This window comes from Onychomys torridus, chromosome 16, assembly GCF_903995425.1.
Source record: "Onychomys torridus chromosome 16, mOncTor1.1, whole genome shotgun sequence".
Lineage (NCBI taxonomy): Eukaryota > Metazoa > Chordata > Mammalia > Rodentia > Cricetidae > Onychomys > Onychomys torridus.
In genome coordinates, this window is record NC_050458.1 from 47,065,465 (window position 1) to 47,086,295 (window position 20,831).

At 51.2% G+C, this 20,831-nt stretch overlaps 1 protein-coding gene across 1 annotated transcript; it reads left to right on the forward strand.

The window, feature by feature from the left end:
• Positions 1–1,733: 1,733 nt before the first annotated feature.
• Csdc2 (cold shock domain containing C2) lies at positions 1,734–20,794 on the forward strand. The gene is made up of 5 exons (XM_036207598.1): positions 1,734–1,788; positions 7,232–7,416; positions 16,457–16,743; positions 18,405–18,527; positions 18,898–20,794. The coding sequence occupies exons 1-5, from the start codon at positions 1,734–1,736 to the stop codon at positions 19,058–19,060; spliced, it is 813 nt and encodes a 270-aa protein (XP_036063491.1). The 3' UTR covers positions 19,061–20,794.
• The last annotated feature ends 37 nt before the right edge of the window (positions 20,795–20,831 follow it).

Below are 20,831 nucleotides of genomic sequence, written 5' to 3' on the forward strand. Positions count from 1 at the left end.
AGTGTGGGACCAGCTTGGTCTACAGAATGAGTTCTAGGAGAAGTGGGATTATATAGAGAAATCCTGTCTTGTAAAATAAAAAAGCCAACTATTCAGTGATGTTGCCCATTTATTTATTTATTTATGTTTTTTCCCCACAGAGCTGAAGACTGAACCCAGGGCCTTGTGCCTGCTAGGCAAGCACTCTACCACTGAGCTAAATCCCCAACTTTTTTTTTTTTTTTTTTTTTTTTAAGATTTATTTATTTACTATGTATACAATGAGTGTTCAGCCTGCAGGCCAGAAGAGGGCACCAGATCTCATTACAATGGTTGGGAGCCACCATGTGGTTGCTGGGTATTGAACTCAGGACCTTTGGAAGAGCAGTCAGTGCTCTTTACCTCTGAGCCATCTCTCCAGCCCCACAGATGTTGCCCATTTATAATATCAGCAGTTAAAACACAGAAGCAAGCTGGGCGGTGGCGCACACCTTTAATCCCAGCACTCGGGAGGCAGAGCCAGGCGGATCTCTGTGAGTTCGAGGCCAGCCTGGTCTACAGAGTGAGATCCAGGAAAGGCACCAAAACTACACAGAGAAATCCTGTCTCAGGGGAAAAAAAACGAAAACAAAAACAAAAAACACAGAATCTTGAGGAGCAGGGAGTCAAAGTCATCCCTTGCACAGTTAGTTAGCTTGAGGATAGCACACTCAACATGACACCCCATATCAAAAGAACAAAACAAAAAACAAAAAGAGCAGTTAAGTTTGTTTTCTTCCCACACCTTAGAAAATCCCCTCAGCCTCTTCCTTTTCAGCAAGTGCTCTATTTTGTGGCTCCTCCACCAGCAGCAGAACTGCTTGAATGGGTCCACAGCCGTGCTGTTTCCAGGTCTTCTTCTGATGGTTTTTTTTATAGGCTTTATTAAAGCCTATTAAAGGACCAAGCTGGCCCGGAAAGTGAAGCTGTGAAGCTGAGGCTGGCCTTGAACTCCTCATCCTTCTTTGTCCTCTTCTCAGGAGCTGGGATTAGAGGCATGCACTATTATGCCCATGTTAAGATTCTCACTCTGGAGCCAAATGTGGTTTTACATTCTTATGATCTCATCTCTCAGGAGGTGGAGGTTGGAGGGAGTGTGAGACCAACTTGAGCTACAATTGTGAGACTCTCAAAATGTTTTTTTCCATTCTTGCTGGAATGAGGCTCTTGGTTGGGCCCATGCTGGGCATGTTTGAGGCCCTGGATCCTATCTCAGTGTTAATCTCAAAATGCAAGGAGAAAGGCCAACCCAAATCATCATGGCCAATTTAATTAAAGCAAGCAATAAGTTAAAGTAAGCTCAGCCAGGCGGTGGTGGCGCATGCCTTTAATCCCAGCACCTGGGAGGCAGAGGCAGGTGGATCTCTGTGAGTTCGAGGGCAGCCTGATCTACAAAGTGAGTTCCAGGACAGCCAAGGCTGCACAAAAATAAATCCTGTCTTGAGAAAAAACAAAAACAAAAAACAAAACAAACAAACAAATTTAAAGTAAGCATTTTTTTTTCATGTACATTGGCTACCTCTCCCTAAAGTGAAGGTCGAAGAGCATTGGACATGAGGAAGAGAAGGTTTTTTATAGCCCAGAGATAGGGGATTTCCACATGGGGGATTTAGCAGGCAAATAGTTGGTCAGGGCTAAAGAAACAGGGTAAAACATGGTGGTCATAGCAGGGTATTTATAACAACAGGTGATCGTAACAACCTTTTAAAAGAGACATGATTGCCGTTCCTGGAACAAGCAGTACGGAACCATCTGTAGTTAAGGTTACAGGTGAGGCATAGCCCAGTCCTTCAGAAACAGACGTTTAGTCATAAACAGGAATGAGCCTAGTTTATCTTTACCTTAAGATGGCATTCAAGCCTACAACTGTCAGGCTGGTTCCTCACCAGCGCAAGTAATAAAATAAACTCTGTCTTCCTGTTTGGACCCCATAGTGCTTTGTCACTCTTGGAGAGGAGCCAGGCCAGAGCTTACCTGACCTCATATTTTAGATCACAAGCCAGCCAGCACCAGCTCCACTCCCTAGCCCACTTCCTGCTTACTAGTTCTCTGGGACATTTACTGCCTTCTAACATGGCGGCACATGGTTATTAGGTTGTTTTATTGCCTTCCCCCTACTGGACTGTCAGCTGTATGAAGATAGAGTTCCTGCTTTGTTGGCTAGATTCCCCAGTGCCTGGAAAAGAGCCAGGCGAGGACAGTTTGCCACCATCCTGAGGACCTAAGTTTGATCCCAAGACCCACATGCTGAAAGGAGAGAACCAACTCTTCAAAACTGTCCTCTGACCTCCTCGAATGGGCCACAGGTGAGCATGGGTGCACTTACACATATAAATACATACAATGCTTTTTCTTGTCTGGCAGAATAGTACTTAGATTAGTGGGGATGGGGATTAGCTGGGGAACCGGGGGAGCCTAAAAAAGGGACGTGCTAATTTACAGGGCAAAAATGTTAGCATCGCAGACTGGAGATGAGTCCCATGGCCGAGGGGATGGGTGCCCAGGGAATAAGAAGCCACTTCAAGGCTGGGTGGGTGGTGGCGCACGCCTTTAGTCCCAGCACTCGGGAGGCAGAGCCAGGCGGATCTCTGTGAGTTCGAGGCCAGCCTGGGCTACCAAGTGAGTTCCAGGAAAGGCACAAAGTTACACAGAGAAACCAAACCCTGTCTCGAAAAAAAGAAGTCACTTCAAATAGACTGTGGCAGAGCAGAAAGAGCAAGAATGTAATGGAGCCAGAATCTGTGTGGTTTCCCCCCTCCAAGATAAAGTACGACTAGGTAGTTCAGGCTGCGTTCAAACTCCAGATTCTCCTCTTTCCCAAGTGCTAGGATGATAAGCATACAGCATCATGCCTTTTTGAACCCCACATTTAAAAAAAAATATTTGTTTATTTTGTGTTATAAGGGTGTTTTGTTTTCATGTACATCTGCACACCAGAAGAGGGCACTGGATCTTTCTGTTTGTTTGTTTGTTTGTTTTGTTTTGAGACAGGATTTCTTTGTTCCATCTTGGTTGTCCTGGAACTAGTTCTGTAGACCAGGCTGGCCCCAAACTCAGAGATCTGCCTGCGTCTACCTCCCCAGGGCTGGGATTAAAGGCGTGCATCACCACTACCCAGCTGGCATTGGGTATTATAGAACTACAGTTATAGGCAGTTGTGAGCCACTGTGTGGGTGCCAGGAATTGAACTGAGGACTTCTAGAAGAGCAGCCACTGCTCTTCACTACACTGAGTCATCTCTCCAGCCCCCTGAACCCTGCAGTTTAATACCAGCTCCAGGATGGGCAAGGTTCTTGTTTTGTTTTCGTTTGAGGCAGAGAGAGTCTCACTATGTAGTCCAGGCAGACCTGGAACTCACTGTGTAGACCCTTCCGACCTCAAACTGTAGGCAATTTTCCTGCCTCACCCTCCTCTGAGTGCTGGGATTACAGGTATGAGCCACTCTACCTTGGGTGGACAAGCTTTTTAACCTCTGCTTGCCTGAACTTCCTATCTTCTATCTATCGGGTGTACAGACACCACAGGGGTCTGTGTGCATTGAAGGGTTAAATCAATGGTGGATGCCGTGCTGGTCCAGGGCTGGCCCATCATTTAGTTGTAGCAGAAAATTAGAGTGAGGCATAATGGAGAGAACTGCGATGCTGTTTGGCTCCGCCCACCTCTCCCTGGGCTTCTCCACCGTGAGGAAGGCTTTCCAAGAGAAGAGCTTTTAAATGCTCAGCTGTTCACAAAAATAGCCTTCCCGTAGAGCCCCTGGATGCAAGTAGACGATTTCTTTGTTACTCAGCGGCTGGTGGGTGGGTGGGTGTGTCTCTGCTGCTCACTTCCTGAATGAACAGCTGTGCCCTCTCCGTGCGTGGGGGGATAATCACCACAATACTTCAAACCAGGGCCAGCCTCCTTCATTCACTGTGCCCTGCTGCTGGCAGCCCCAGCTTGTGTTTACCAGTGTCAGGGACAGAAAGGAAACTGGACGCAAAGGGAGGGATCAAGACCTTGGCTGTGGCCTTAGCCTGGTCTTCAAAGGACCACATCCTAGCCTCCATTGAACTGGCCTTTGAGGCATGGCTCCCTCCTCATGTCTCAGCTCCTAACACTGACTTCCTTCACTTTTCCTGCTGTATCGACCCCTTCCCATTGCTCTGCTGAAGGATCCTTTGGCCCACCTGAGCAGAGGGCCTCTCCCCACAACTGCTTTCTAGGCTCAGGCAAGCCTGGTTCATTCCTGGCACTGAGCTCAGAGAAATCCTCTCGGGCCACTCCTTTCCACTGAATCCATCACTCGGTTCAAAGCCACTGGAAGGACAGTTGGCCTGGGCACCAATATCCCAGCCAGGTCTGGTCACTGGTTCTGTTGGGCCAGACTGGGCTAAGGGTTTTGGGACTGAGAGAGGAGAATCTATGGTGGTCATTCTACCATGTGACACCAAGCAGGTCCCAGCGGGTGGGAAAGTCAGGAAGGCAAAAGAAAGTTAGAGGTTTCCATCCTGGCTTCACCTTCCTCTGGGAGGGCAAGTTAATGTGTTTGGAAGACTCAAGGCCTGCCCAGGGCCTGTTCTGAGGCCAGCCTGGTCTACAGCTCGAGATCCAGGACAGGCACCAAAGCTACACAGAGAAACCCTGTCTCGGAAAAAAAAAAAAATAAATGAATGAGTGAATAAAAAAGTGGGGGAGAGAAGAGGAAAGGTGGAGGAAGGCAGGAATGGTAGCACGTGTTTGTGACCCCAGCATCTGGGATATAGAGGCAGCAGGCTCAGGAGTGCACAGTCACGCTGATTGCAAGTTCAAACCTAGCCTGGGCTACTCGAGATCCTGTCTCAAACACAAACAAGTAAGACAGGGGCTGAGCAGCACCTACATGTCTGTAACCCCAGCACTCAGGAGGCTGAAGCAGGGTGATCACAAGCCTGAGGCCCAGCCCGGATACACAGCCAGACCGTGTCTCAAAAGAAGCAGAAATTAGTTTCTTCAAGATTTATTTATTATGTACTTTATGTATATGTGAGTGCTCTGTTTGTATGTATGCCTGCATAACAGAAAAGAGCATCAGACAGAAGAAGTCATCAGATCCCACTTTAAATGGTTGTAAATCACCATGTGGTTGCTGGGAATTGAACTCAGGACCTCTGGAAGAGCAGACAGTGCTCTTAGCCACTAAGCCATCTCTCCAACCCCTTGGAAAAAAGACAAAGAAGGAGGTGGGGAACCAAAAGGGAGAGGAAGGCCCCTCAGTGTGGGGCTGTCCAGTCTCTCCTGGATTGTCATGACTGAGCCAGGCGGTGGTGGCACACGCCTTTAATCCCAGCACTTGGGAGGCAGAGGCAGGTGGATCTCTGTAAATTCGAGGTCAGTCTGTAATACAAAGGGAATTTCAGGCCAGCCAGGGCTCTCTAGTATGACCCTGCCTAAAACCAAACCAAACCAACCAACCAACCAAACAAAAAAGAACCAACCATATGGGGCTGCAGAGATGGCTCAGAGGTTAAGAGCACCGACTGTTCTTCCAGAGGTCCTGAGTTCAATTCCCAGCAACCACATGGTGGCTCACGCTTTCTGGCACGGAAGAACCCTCAGTGCACCTTGGCTACTCTTACGAGTCTTCCTTTTGTTTTCTTTTTCTTATCTTTCCATCTTTCTTCCTTTCTTTCTTCTTTTTTTGTTTGTTTGTTTTGGTTTTTTGAGGGTTTCTCTGGGTAGCTTTGTGTCTTTCCTGGAACTCACTTGGTAGACCAAGCTGGCCTTGAACTCACAGATCCACCTGCCTCTGCCTCCCGAGTGCTGGGATTAAAGGCGTGCGCCACCACCGCCCAGCTCCTTTTGTCTTTATTCCAGTGTTTGTTTCTCTGCTTGAGCTTTTTGAAGATCATTTTTATCTACGTGTGTGTGCCTGTGTGCGGATGAGTTGGATCCCCCTGGAGCCCGAGTGGCGGGCAGCTGTAACTGCTACTACGTGGGTGCTGGGAACCACACAGGTCCCCTGGAAAAGCAACCTAATGACTGAGCCCTGGCTTGTTTGGTTTTGCTTTGTTTTTATAACACGGGTTCTTATCATAGAGTCTAGACTGACCTCAAACTCACCGCAGTCCTCAGCCTCCTTCCTGCTGGGATCACAGGTACGTTCCAGTATGTCTGTTGCTACGTTTGTTTGTTTGTTTGAGACAGGGTCTCTCTAGGTAGCCCAGGGTAGACTCAAACTTGTGATCTTTCAGCCTCACCCTCCTAAGGGCTGGGACTTATAGGTCTGTTCGCAGGGCCCCTCCTTGTGACTCAGTGGTACTAAACTGACACCAGAGAAGACTTCTTTCTAAGCTGAAGCTGAGGAGAAGGGACAGGAAGGATGCCGAGAAGCTTCTTTATGGATGCCTCTTGCAGCCGGGCCCTGAGCTCATAGACTGTTGAGCCTTAGCTCAACTAATCCTCTTGGGGAGGACTAGAGTTCTAAAGGAGTTACCTAGGGTCTGAGAGTCAATTCCAGCACTGACTGAAGAGAGACCCCAGAACTAAGCTGCTTGGACTGAATCTGCTGAGTCTGGCCTCTCTTCTAGGAGCCTCCCCGACGTGTGTGTGTGTGTGTGTGTGTGTGTGTGTGTGTGTGTGTGTGTGAAACAGAGAGACACTCATTACTCCTTTAGACCTCTCTTCCACTGGATTCAGTAGCCCCTCCCAAGAACCTTTGTAGGCCAAAGAGATGGGACCACATTCTTCGCTTGTTGAGCCCAGATCCTCTGAGGGAGTCAGTCTGAGACTGGGCGGGGGTGGGGGTTGGGAGGAGATGGAATGTCTTGGAGTCCCTAGGAACCTGGCTTATTCCTCGAGGGTCTCCTCTCTCCTCCGGCCCCCTCCCTTCTCCAGGACACATCCTCCAAGCCTGCAGGAGCTCCCTGTATGAACACACGCACATAAGCATCCCTCTGCAGCTCACTTGTTCCTGCTGTCTCCAGCTGTTCCTCCTCTGCATTCATTTCCCAGCAGCTACCCTGACCTGCTGGTGGGGCAAATTATACCTTGGTCCAGCAATAAAAGCCACTTTCCCAAACAGGAAGCAGCATTAACGCAGCTTAGCCACTCACTCGCCTGGCTCAGGAGGTGATGTCTGGGCCAGAGAGGAGAGAGCCTAGTGTCCCTTTAAGCTGGGAGTACAAATTCCCATCGGCTCCCAGTCCCTCCCCCTCCAGAACATCCTGACGTCAGCAGGAAGGCGTGTGTGAGTGAGTGAGGGGCCGAGGTGCCTCCTGCACATCACACACACACACACACACACACACACACACACACACACACACACACACACCACGGAGTGCATCATCCAGACGTGACCCTTGCCAGCCAGCTCCACGGTCCAGAGATAGGTGCTGCCCACTACAGGAGGCAGTGGCTGGCCCCAGCTGCCAGGGCGAGGTAAGGGGCAGCCTGGGGGACCTGAAGGAAGCTTGTGATGGATGGAAACTGTGGCTGCGGCAGGGGTGAGGGCGGTTGGTACCGAGAAAGGGTGTGTGGAGTGAGGCTGGAAAGGTCGGAGCTGGACCAGCCCCAGCTCTGCTCAGAGGATACTTGGGATGCCGAGGAGCCCACCGCCCTTCCCTTCTCTCCCCTTGACCCTTGAGAAAAGCCTCGCGTCTGAATGCATGTGAATGCCTGTGAATGCCTGTGTCTGGGACTCGTGTCTGGGTTCAGAGGCAGATAACTGCAGCTTCCTGCCAAGCCGCAGCCTCCAGTCTGGGGACTGAGTGAGGGAAAGCCATGGCTCCTTCCGGACCCTAAAAGGCCAGTCCGGAGCACTGCTGGATCTTGCCCCTGGAATCTGCATTGAGGCCAGGGCGGAGGAGAGGGACCGCCTGAGGCAGGCAAGGGTCCCAGAGCAGCTGTCTCCTCTCTGTTTTTCCCCCTGAGTGTGGCCGAGATAATTGTGTCAACTGGCTGGAGGGATGGCCCCATGTTATTTTTGCCTTTATGCCACCCCACTGAGTCCTTGCTCCCCCCTGCCTGCTTGCTGGGCTAGCTCTGACCTCCCCCTTTGCCTGGGGACAGCCCACTGTAGGGCAGGGGTGACAGACCAGCCGGGCCACCCTTGCTGTGGGATGCAAGGACCCAGGTTGGCCTTGGCTGGCATCGAGCCCCTGAGTGGTCTGACCCTGACACAAGGAGACTGAGTGGAGATAAGGGGCCATACTGGCACCCACAAGGAGACAGCAGGTTCCTGCCAGGCTGCCAGGCTGCAGGCTGCAGGCTCTTCCCAAGGGGCAGGAGGACAGGAGTGTGAACAATAATAAATCCAGAGTGTGAACTGCTGCATCCGCTGGGGCTGGGGGAGGGGAGAAGGACGTGTGCCTGGTGGGGGGTGGATACCCTCTCTGACAGCCTGGCACTGGTTGCCTGGATGCCATCCAGTCAGGGCCTTTCCCTGGGAAGGAAGATTTCCAGGCCTTGTGGGGCAGGGTGGGGGGTAGGGGGGGGGGGGTTGGGGAGGCTTTTTCCCAGACCTGACTCCATCCCAGAGGTCTCTGGACGAGTGTTTGGATTCTAAGTGTCTCCTCCCATTCCTGCCCCACATTGCCTTGAAGTCTTCCCCCAAAACACCTTTTCCATCCTGGTCTGACTGGCCCCACCTTCAAAAAACACTAACAGTGCAAACAGAAGCCAGCGGCAAAGGGTCCCAGGAGAGCACACCAGTTTGTCCCAGGCCTGGGGACAGACAGCTGAACCAGGTTTGAAGATGCTTATTGGCTAGGGAGGGGGCTCCCTAGTGGCCCTCAAGGATCCAGAGGGATGGAGCAGGGTTATTTGCCACCCAGCCAAAGACAGAGTGCCCCCCCTCACCCTAAGTGCGCCCACCCTTTACAGGTGATACCCAGCAGAGGGTGCTCTGGACTGAACAGCTGGTCACCATCACTAGTCAACAGCTGGTCACCATCACTAGCTTGGTGTCCAGGACCCAGAGCCCTGTGGGCAGGCAGCTTGGGGGACACCCACAGCCAGGCGAGGGAGGAAAATCAGGGGTGGGGTCTGCACACATCCCTCCCCAGGAAATGATAGTGACTGGGCAGGGGGTGACTTAACACTGACCACACTGAGCATTTCTTTCCACTCTGCCACTATATGTGACTTTGGCCACTATGATCCTCTCTCAGGGGACCCAGAATGGGAAGGTGACTTGCTTAGGCTCACACAGTCAGGTAGAGGTGGTACTTGTCTATGAACTTGGTTCTAGGTGATATTCTGGCTTCCCTTCCCCAACTAATGCCAGAGAAGCCCAAATGCCAGGAACAACAGCCCCAGAGCTGCCTGGACATGTGACCAGGAGGCGAGTATAGGGTCACTTAAGTAATTAGTCTTTAGTATTGGCTGGGACAGCACCTTACACACACACACACACACACACACACACATCATGGAGGGAAAGGAATCAGGTTTAACTAGGTCACCTCCAGCTGCAAGGGCAGCTTTTGGCCCTGATGTGTTTTAAGGAGTGTCTGAAGGAGGAGCTGGGGGAGGGAGGAGCCAGACAGGTGGTCTCAAGGTTATTGTCACCTTCCCAAGACCCAGCATGGACAAGCCTAAGACATCCAACCAGCTCTTCCACCACCTACCTTGTGTTCCCTGCCTTTCTATTTTTAAACAGATGTACCCATTCCTCCCTAGTGGCTCCCCATAATGGGGACTTGGGGCGGGAACGCTTTTATTGGGGGAGTTGTTTTTAAGCCTCACAGAGTTGGTGAGTGATTCACCCAAGGTCATGGTCTGAGTCAGCACAACACCGGAAATAGAACCCCAAATCCTGGCCTCCCAGTTCTTCTTTGGCCCTGTACATCATTCTCTGGGGGAGGCTGGAGGTGGGGAGGTTCTGTCCAGGGATTTGAGGGTTTTCTCGCCTTGCCTTGGCTGAACACCCCTCTTCCACACCTCTCCAGGGCTCACGAGGGCTACTGGGCCAGCTGGGTGACTTCAGTGAGTCTCTTCACCCTTCTGGGCCTCGGTTTACTCTTCTGAGGAATGGGTACGTTGGTGGTAATTACTATTTAGGTTTCTTATGAGGCACAAATGGGACTGGAGCCTGACAGGTGGCAGAGACTTGAGGCATGAAGTCTAGGCAGGGAGTCTCCAATTCTACACTAGATGGGGACCCTCTATGGCCAAGGCTGCCTCCCTGTGTATGCTGCCCCAGTGTTTCTCAATCAGTTTGAGAAAGAGAGAAGAGAGAGAGAGAGAGAGAGAGAGAGAGAGAGAGCGCTTGTGTGCGTGTGTGGGTAGATTTTGTAGGACATGGTATGGGAACCGCCTCTTTGTGTATGCCCACGTTTTAACCTCAGAGGAGAGTTGGACTGGCCTTCATTGGTCGTCTGGATAAGCAATGATTCATGTGTCTAGGGAGAAAGGTGGAGCCCAGAGAGTGAGTGACAGCTGCTTGTCCCAGGTCACACAGTGTGGATGGTGGAGCCACTTGCTTTCACTGAGGCACCCACACTGAAGGGGGATTCTCACTGTCAAGATATCCACGTGTACCCCAGTTTTTAGGAGGGAGGGTCTGAAAATTAGAGCCAAGTTCCAGCTGGCTCTAGTCACCTCTTGCCAGGGCTGACTCACTGTCCTCCTGAGTGCCAACGTCCCGTGATACTGCATCACACCTTTGTTAGCTCCAGTCCTGATGGTTTTTTGGCTTTGCCTCTCTGGTCCCACCACTGCAGAAGTAGTCTGTTAGTTTGGTTTTCATGCAGAGCCATGTGGTGGGCCAGACCCACCGTGCATGGCCAAGGACATGCCTGTTCCTGGTGGGTCATGTTCTGGATCTCACGTTGCCCGGCTTGGATGAGGTCCTGGGTTTTATCCCTAGTCCCACATAGACCAGGTGTGATGACAATACCTATAATAACCCAGAAGATTAGGAGTTCGAGGCTAGACTTGACTACTTAAGACCTGTTTCAGTCTCCAGTACCCCAAGAAATAAACAAATGTAAAACAGAAAACCAAACCAAAACAACCCAAAAGGCCCTTTGCATAGTGTCCAAACAACAAACATCTTGATGCTACTTGTCCCTTCCTGCATCAATATTCTGGAGACAGAGTCCGAGCTGGAGACTGGCTCTGCATTTTCTTCTCATCTCCCTGGGCTCTCTGGGTGTCATAGAGCTTTTCCAGCTCAGGTCCCTTTCTGGTCCCAGAGAGGGTAGAGCCCCTACGAGCATCACTGCTCAAGCCTGCAATCCCAGTATTCAGAGGTGGAGGCAGAGGGTCCAAAGTTCATCCTTGACCATAGGACTGCATGTTGAGGAGCTGGAGCAATGGCTCATCCACTAAAAGCACTTGCTGCTCTTGTAGGGGACTAGAGTCTGGCGCCCAGCACACACAATCACCTGTAGCTCTAGCTCCAAGGGAATCTGATGCCCCCTTCTGGCCTTCATCAATACTGCACACATGTATGCATATTAACATGTACCTACAAAATAAATATTTGTTTGTTTATTTATGGCTTTTCAAGACAGGGTTTCTCTGTGGCCCCTGCTTGTCCTGGAATAAGCTCTGTAGACCAGGCTGACCTCAAACTCACCACTACTGCCCAGCTCAAAAAACAAAACAAAACAAAACAAAACAAAACTTAAATAAAAAGAAGAAGAAAAAGACCACAAATTTAGTTCAAGGCCAGCATGGACTACACAAAACCTCATCTCAAAAGAAAGGGGTGGGGCACTGGAGAGAAGGCTCACTAGTTAAGAGAGGTTCTGCTCTTCCAGAGGACCTGAGTTCCTAGCATCCACTTTGTAAGCTCACACTGCCTGTAACTCCATCTCTAGAGGATCCAGTGTCCTCTTCTGTAGACATCTGCACTTATACACGACACATACACAAATACACACATATATACATGTAATTGAAAATAATAAAATAATTTTTGGGGTTGTTTTGACTGTCCTGGAACTCACTCTGTAGACCAGGCTGTTCTTGAACCCAGAGATCTGCCTGCCTCTGCCTCCAGGGGATCAAAGGTGTGTGCCAACACCAACCAGCCAATAAAATAAAACTTTAAAAAAAATTTTTTTTGGGGGGGGACGGACAGGGTTTCTCTGTGTAATAGTCTTAGCTGACCTGGAACTTGCTTTGTAGACCGGGCTGGCCTCGAACTCACAGAGATCCCCCCAGCCTCTACCTCCCAAGTGCTGGGATTAAAGGCATGCACCACTACCACCCAGCAAAATAAATCTTAAAAAGAAAAAGTAATAGTAGCCAGGCATTGTGGAGCAGGCCTACAATCCCAGGACATGAGAGGCTGAGGCAGAAGGATTGTAAATTCTAGTCCAGTTTGGGTTATGTTGGAAGTTCCAGGACAACTGATATAGTGAGACCCTAACCCTCCCCAACTCCAAATAAAAAAAGCAAAAAGGGGGTCTGGGGATAGCTCAGTGAGCAAAGGAACTGACATGCAAACAGGGTGACCTAGTTTGATTCCCAGCACCCCCGTAAAAAGCCAAGCCCATCAGAATACCTCTGTAACCCAGCACTGGAGGGTAGAGACACGGGGATTCCTGAAGTTCACTGGCCAGCAGGTTACCCTATATGTGAGCTCTGGGCTGAGAGAGCAACATTGTTTTTGAAAAACAAAGTGAAGAGCAATAGAGGAAGACATTCAACGTGAACCTGTGGCCTTCACACCCGTGCACACACATCATGTCACACACACACACACACACACATCTGTCAATAGCAATGCAGGATTTGATACCAAGACTCCTGACTTACCACTTCGAAGCTCCATATTCAGTCTGTCCTCTCAGACACTGTGCCCTTGATTGATTTAACCTGAGCCTCAGTTTTCTTGTCTGTAAAGTGGGGTACTAACACTAGCCCTTAAGGGACGCTGCAGGAATTAAACCAAGAAAAGGGAGCTGTGGGGCAAGGAAGCCAGCCAGGAGCAGAGGAGCAGTCCTTAAGGGAGGGAGAGGAATCGAGGAGACTGGTCTAGCACCCTCAGTCAGGAACCAGCCCTATCTGTAAAGAACGGGTTTCCCAGTGCAGCGCCTGCATGGCACCCCCACATTTACCTCAGAAGAGCCCCTGAGGAGGGAGGGCCTGTTCTCATTCAGCTCCTTACCTGGGTTGGTGAGGCCAGGCTTGGGAGAAGCTTCCTGATGTAGAAACTGCCTCTAGCCAGCTCGAACCCTCTCAGCCTAGGTGAAGAGCCCGGGGAAGGCTGGCCCTTTCTGTTGCTTCTGAGGTCTGCCCCTGCCCCCTGCTGCTGACTCTTCCAGAGCTCACCTAGGTAGCAGTGTATGTGACCATCCCTTCTCACTGGCAGCTCAGTGTGCAGCCCGCGCCCCCCAGCGACAATCACCTGCCTGGTGGAGCAGTCCCCCTCAGCCCCTGCATCTCCTTGGTAACCACAGTGGCTCCTCCCAGCTTATCCCCTAATCACCTCCGGTGGCCGGCTGCCACTGCCCAGCTCACCACGGGGTCTTGGGAAACTGTAGTGGGAAGGTCCAGTGACCCTAGTTCCCACCCAGGAAGCAAGGATGTCTTTTCTACTGTTTCCCTCTTGGTGAGGGCTAACCCAGGGCTTAGGACCAGGGCTTTTCCGGCTGGGTGATCCCGGGGACTTTGGTGCCTGCCTTATCTTTGGCAACAGCTTTATTGAGATTCAATTCACATATTGTGCAGTTTATTTACTTGGAATCGGGGTGGAGCTCAGTGGTAGAGAGCTTGCCTAGTTGGCAACCATGCCCAGCATTAGGAAAAAAAAAAAAAAATCACAAAGCTCAGTGGATTCACTGATTGTCACCACAGTGCTTACCGAACAAACATTTTTTTAGTAGTCAGCACCCTAAAAGAAATGACCTGTCATTAGTCACCACCACCAACCTCACCCGACACCCCATGACAGCAAATCCACCCGATGTGTGCTATTGTAACTACTTCTTCTGAGGTGTTCTCAAGGTTTGTGTGGTGACCGGAAGCAGTATTTCATCCCTGTTAGGAGCCAACATTCTGCTCTGCCTGGTAGAGTGCAGACTGTTAGCTTACCCTTTCTTTATCTGCTCCTGGGGCGTTGTGACTGTTGTGAACACTCGCTCACGTGCGAGTTTCGTTTTTGGTGGATGAGTGCACCCACCGAGTGCATGAAGTGCCTTTTAAAACCAGAGGAGGGCATCAGATCCCTGGGACTGGAGTTACAGATAGTTTTGAGCCCCTGTGTGGGTGCTGGAAACACAATCTGGGGGCCTCTGCAAGAGCACTACGTGTTCTTTACTTAAAGTGGCTGACCTCTGAGCCAATCTTCTCCACGCCTTTAATCCCAGCACTCGGGAGGCAGAGGCAGACAGATCTCTGAGTTCGAGGCCAGCCTGGGTTACAGAGTGAGTTCCAGGACAGTCAGGGCTACACAGAGAAACCCTGTCTTGGAAAACCAAACAAAGCAAACCAAACCAAACAAGTGGCCAAGAGCTAGAGATACAGCTCAGAGGCAGTTTAATCCCTAGCAGAAAAGCAGACTTTTTTTTTTTCCTTAAATGAGGATACAGTGAAGGAATAAAGGGTTGGGGCAGTGGGGACTCTGCCCTGCTCCCATCTTTGTGACTATAGCTAAAGAAGAGCCTTCCTGAGCTTGCCTAGCAAGGCCCTGGGTTCGATCCTCAGCTAAAAAAAAAAAAAAAGAAGAAGAAGAAGAAGAAGAAGAAGAAGGGCCTTCCTTTTACAGGCTCAGCCAAGTTTCAGGATGACCAGTGAGAGGGGCCGGGTCCCTCAGTCCCATTTCACAGATGAGGAAACTGAGGCCCAAGGTCAGCAGCTAGTAGTAGCAGCTCTGAGGTCTCCTGGTCCTGAGGTCCTGCCAAGTCCTGCAAGGCCACCTGCGTCTCCCCATGTCACTACAGTGGCATCTCTTAGGCTCCATGACTCTGAAGCTCTTGAGGAAGAGTGGGTGGGACATGTAAAGAGTTACAGTCTTTTCCTCAGTAGAGGTACATTTCCCCAAGGTCTTCAAGGTAACGGGCTCTAAGATGTCACAATGGAAGACAATGAAATAACTTACAGAAGACATTTTATTTTTTAATAGTAGCACTGGTGGAGCAATGAGATCAGTATCTACTGATGCTCTTAGGCACCAACTGTCAGTGAACCCTCAGCAGATACCACCTCTCTAGGGAATTACCAGTCTCCTGTCGGGATCTGGGCTGTTCCCTTATCCCCACCCCATCCCACTTGGTGGGAATAGACCCCAGGGCTCTGAGGGTGCTGAGAAAGTGCTTCCCCACTGAGCCGCAGCCCTTCAACCTCATTTTGAGAGGCAGAAACTGGGTTAATGAAAAGTAGACCATGTTCCCAAGAGTTCACCATGTGCTCGCTGCTCCTGGTTTTTTTGGGCCTATTGAATGGTGTTTGGGCCTCAGGGTAACCTCCCTAGAAAATAGGAACCAGCGTCACCGACAGTAGAGAGCAGGACATGACATCAAAGGTCAAGAGTATTGACTGAGGCCAGTCAGTTAAGAGAGCCCACGTTTCTTGTCAGGTGGACACCACTGGGAGGTCACCAAATCATAGGTTAAAAAAATCTGAACCCAGAGCTGTGTGTGAATTTGAAACCACTAACACTTATGCCAAATCTTGGCCAACACGCATCCCACCTCCAGACCCCTGAGTTATAGAACTGCAAACTGCAAGGACCTAGGGATTCTTTGTTTGTTTTGTTTTCTGAAACAGGGTTTCTGTGTAGCCCTAGCTGTCCTGGAACTCACTCTGTAGCCCAGGCTGGCCTCGAACTCACAGAGATCCACCTGCCTCTGCCTCCCGAGTGCTGGGATTAAAGGTGTGCGCTACTGTGCCCAGCTACATTTAGGGATTCTAAAGCAGGTTCTATTTTGTGTTATGACAGAGTCCCATATAAATGGGGCTGGCTTCAAGCTTACTATGGACTCCAGAACAATCTGGAACCAGGATTATTAAACAGATGCGTCATCATGCCTGCCGTGAGTGTGTGTGTGTGTGTGTGTGTGTGTGTGTGTGTGTGTGTGTGTGTGTGTGTGTGTGTGTGTTTTCTTTTTTTGGTTTTTTGAGACAGGGTCTCTTTTCATAGCCCCGTCTTGGAACTCACTACATCGACCAGGCTGGCCTGGAACTCACAGAGATCCGCCTGCCTCTGCCTCCAAAGTGCTGGGATTAAAGGCGTGCGCCACCATGCCAGGCCCGTGCCTGGTTTTATGTGGTATCGGCTGGGCAAGCAGGCTACCAGTTGAGCTACTTCCCCAGACCCTTCTTTTGTTTTGGTGGTGTGGCTTAAAGCCAAAGCCTCATAGGTGCTGAGCTATGTAATTATTTTGTCTTCCTGGTGAGGGTACTGAGGCAGGGTGGGGCTGTGGGTGCCTTTGGGAGTGGCTGGCCTCAACAATCCTCTCAATTTGTGTCCAGTGTCCAAAGCTGTTCCCTGGCTGCGTTTCACTGTTTCTCTCTTCTCTTGTAGACGGAGTCCATAGCTGGTGAGGCCACTGAGCAGGGCAAGGCCGGGCCCTGCCGGAAAGGACGCCAGAGTCCTTCACCGAGCCCACCAGGCTCTCCTGCTGGCACCACCATGACATCCGAGCCTACATCACCCCCAGTGGTCCCACCCCTCCATTCCCCCAAGTCTCCCGTCTGGCCCACGTTCCCCTTCCACAGGGAGGGCAGCAGGATCTGGGAACGTGGTGGTGGGATCGCTCCTCGGGACCTGCCCAGCCCTCTGCCTACCAAAAGGACCAGGACATACTCGGCGTGAGTACCTTCCCCCTCCCCTAGGTTCTGTGAACTTTCTCCAGGCAGGGGCCAAGTCTCCCTGTCCTCCCAGGAAGCTGTGCTACCTTCCAGTGACTTCAGAGTCCCTTCACCCACTCCTTCATTCCAGTTACTGAGCTGTGACCGGAGCTTAAAGGATGAATGAGTGAGTCATGTCTTCAGTTCAGAGGGAGGACTGAGCCTGGGGTGCAAAGAATGAGGACATCCTAGCTGAGTTCGAAGATTCATCAGGTGAAGAAGAAAGGGACTTGAGACGCAGAGCCTAGAGATACGCAGTGAGACCGTCTCGAGAATAAAATAAATAGCCGGGCGGTGGTGGTGCATGCCTTTAATCTCAGCACTCGAGAGGCAGAGGCAGGCGGATCTCTGTGAGTTCGAGGCCAGCCTGGTGTCCAAAGCGAGTTCCAGGAAAGGCGCAAAGCTACACAGAGAAACCCTGTCTCGAAAAACCAAAAAAACAAAAATAAAATAAAATAAATAAATAAATACAATAAAATGGACATGAGTGTTGCAGGTGTAGTGGCATACAGTTAACCTTTAGGGGAGGATAGTAGATTGCCAAGGACTAGTCTCAGGCCTCTGGGGAGGTGACTGAGGCCAGATGGGGAGGGTTTGTGGGAGCCAAAGGACATTTATTATTGTTGGTGGTGTGCGTGTGTGTGTGTGTGTGTGTGTGTGTGTGTACCTACCACAGCCTGTGTGTGTGGAGGTCAGAGGACAACGCGTCAGGCATGGGTTCTCTCCTTCCACCATATGGGTTCGAGGGTTCAAACTCAGGTCGTCAGTCTTGGCACCAAGTACATTTTTACCCACTGAACCTCATCTCTTTTTTGTTTGTTTGTTTGTTTGTTTTTGTTTTGAGACAGGGCTTTGAACCACTCTGACTGTCTTATTCCAGATTTCTGAATGCTGGGGATTGTAGGCATGCACTCCTGTGCCTGGCTGCAAGGTTTTTTGTTTTGTTTTTGTTTTTTTTTTTATTACCATTACTACTCTGGATAGCAAGTGTACACTGTCCTGGGTCTGACCCAAGGTCAGAGCAGATACTTAATAAACAGCACGTGAGAACTAGTGACCGGCGCTGCTCAGCTGCCATGAGATGGTGTGGTGCCTCTTGGTTTAGTTTTTTCTTTTTTCTTTTTTTTGGTTTTTCGAGACAGGGTTTCTCCACGTAGTTTTGGTGCCTGTCCTGGAACTCACTTGGTAGCCCAGGCTGGCCTCGAACTCACAGAGATCCACCTGGCTCTGCCTCCCGAGTGCTGGGATTAAAGGCGTGCGCCAACACTGCCCAGCTTAGTTTTTTTTTTCTTTAATTAATTAATTAATTAATTGGTTCTGAGGATGGAGCCTGAGCCTTACACATGGCAAGTAAACTATCCACCACTGAACTACACCCCTAGCTTCACTCAGAAATCTTCCAAGCGGAAGCCATGTAACTCTAAACATCTGGATGGAGGATGCTGTTAGAGGGACACTGACAAGGGACCGGATGTTCTTGTACTACACCAAGAGACACTGGGCAGGCCGTCACTCCGCCCTGGGCCCCAGTCTTTGTTATCTGCCCTATGGCAGTATTGTTGGTGGGGATTCGAAGAACAGGCTCTCCAGGCCACAGCTCCAATCCTCTGCCCTCTCCCCAGGACAGCTCGAGCCTCAGCTGGCCCCGTGTTCAAGGGCGTCTGTAAGCAGTTCTCACGCTCCCAAGGCCATGGCTTCATCACCCCTGAGAACGGCTCGGAGGACATCTTCGTGCATGTTTCTGAGTGAGTCCCTCTACTTTCCTGTTTCTGGTCGGACCCTCCCCTAGCTTCTGAGGTGGGCGTTCCTGCTGGCTATCCTGCTCTGAGGGGCACTAAGACCAGGGTGGGCTGGGGTCAGTTAGGGATCAGCTGGCAGTCTCCAAAACCCTGGTAGTTACTGCTGAGGCCCTGGGTTCCTATGTGAAGATAAAGGGAGTCCTGAGAGTCAGACCTGCTTCCCTCAGTCCCCAGAGGGATTTCCAGATTGTTCTTTCACAGCTTAGAAAACCGGGGCTCTGTGAAGTTGGAGGGTCCCTGGTCTAGGGAGGCTAAGGGCCACAGTGCTCTCTGGGGACTGGTCTGCTGATACAATCCTTCCTCTCCTGCCCACCAGCATCGAGGGGGAGTATGTCCCTGTGGAAGGCGATGAGGTGACCTACAAGATGTGTCCCATCCCACCCAAGAACCAGAAGTTTCAGGCCGTAGAGGTGGTGCTCACCCAGTTGGCCCCCCACACGCCCCATGAGACATGGTCTGGCCAGGTTGTGGGATCCTAGGCAGGTGGTGGGGGGTATTCCCATGCGGAGGCAGGCAGCAGCCAGCTCTGTGCTCCCAGTGTGCTGCTGACCAGCCCTTGGGTGTGCTCGTTTGTCTGTCTGTCCGTGCTTGTGGCCGTAAATGTGTGCTTCTACCCACTTGTGACCCACGACTTGTGTGATCCAGCCTAGGGCCTGGACGGAGTGCAGCCACCAGCCCTGCCTTGGCCTGTTTCTCCTTCCTCCAACCCTGTCACGGAAACACAGGACCTTCTCGCCCTCTTGCCCACTTATCTATACACTGAGTCTCTGTGGGTCTGTGTTGTGTTCTTGAGAACCCAGGGAGACCCCTCTCCTATGAGCCTGTCCCTCACTGCTGTCCTCAGACCTACTCAGTCCGATACCTCGCCCTGTCTGCTCGTGCTCCCGTCTCCTGTGCTGGACCTGGGTGTCAGCTATGCCCTGGACCCTTCCTTTGAGGAGCCAGGTCTCTGAGTGCTTTGTAGGGGTCTCCAACTTTAGGAAGAGGGCAAAACATGGAGGTTCACGGCCAGCCCCTGCCATACATAACCTAGCTCATCTTCCAGACTCCATCCTTTTGGTGCCCTGGGGAGAACAGAGCTGAAAGCAGGAGGGAACGTAGATGCTCCTGTTGTAGATCAGTCCTCTCTCCTCAGCCAGCAGAGGCTTTTTGGAATCCCATGGACCTAGGTTCCTTGCCGAGCTGGGGGAGCCAAGCTCATCCCTCCCTAAGGTGAGCTGGGGACATCGTTTCCTCCAGCTTGGGCAGAACCATCTCTTCCATTGCGATGCATGAACTCTGTGGATGCCCTGCCCAGTGCTGGCCATGACAGTGGCTGAGGATGCAGCGACGGACTGACATGTCACCTCAGGCAAGGCCAGGTCCAGGCACCCACAAGAATGGTCCTCAGCCAGGGAGACCACTGGCCTTGCCCCCCACCCCTGCTGCCCCCAATTAGATCCTCTTCCCAAAGCTATATGATGGCTCCTATAGATCCCTGACAGGTCAGTAGCTGAGCTGGCTCTTATCTCATCCATTCCTCAAGTGTGACTGTCCCTCTTACCTGGAGTCCCTTTGGGGTTAAGATGTACCCCTTCTAGAGAGCCCATTACCTAACATGAAGATAGGTGGGATCAGTCTCAAGAAGGGCCTGCTACAACAGCAACCCTTATGAGACCCAGTCTGCAAGTAAAATGTGGGCTTACATGTCCAGGATGAAGGGGTCAGTGATTGTCTAGGTGGCCTTGTAGTTCCGGGACCACAGGGTAGTCATTTGGGGTGTCTGTACCCCTACCTTGTCCTAGAACCCTTTGCACAGAGGCCAGCAGCCTAGAACCTCACACTGGAAAAGATCTACCTACCTGACACCCCACTGTGAACTAGGCTTCTCCAGCAAGGCCTGTCCCCGGAGAACTGTCCTCTGCAAGCATGAGGACCTGAGTTCAAATCCCCAACATGCCTGTAACCCAGCACTGGGTGACAGAGACAGGGAGATCCTTGACAGGGAACTTGTTGGTACAGGTGGGCCCCAGAGCCACCTAGGCCTTCCTCCTGTGAGCAGGTCCTCTCCAGGCATCAGTCTGAGGCTGCCTGAGTGGCAAGGGGGCACCAGACCTCCTCTCTACTCTTGGACCCTGCAGAGTCAGAAGCCTCTCCACCCAGACCCCAGCCACGGACTACCCATTCCTCCTACCACTGGCAATAAACTGAACTGTGACCCACCCTGCCCCCGAGCTGCCTGTGTGTGAGAGTTCTTGGGGAAGGGGCTGA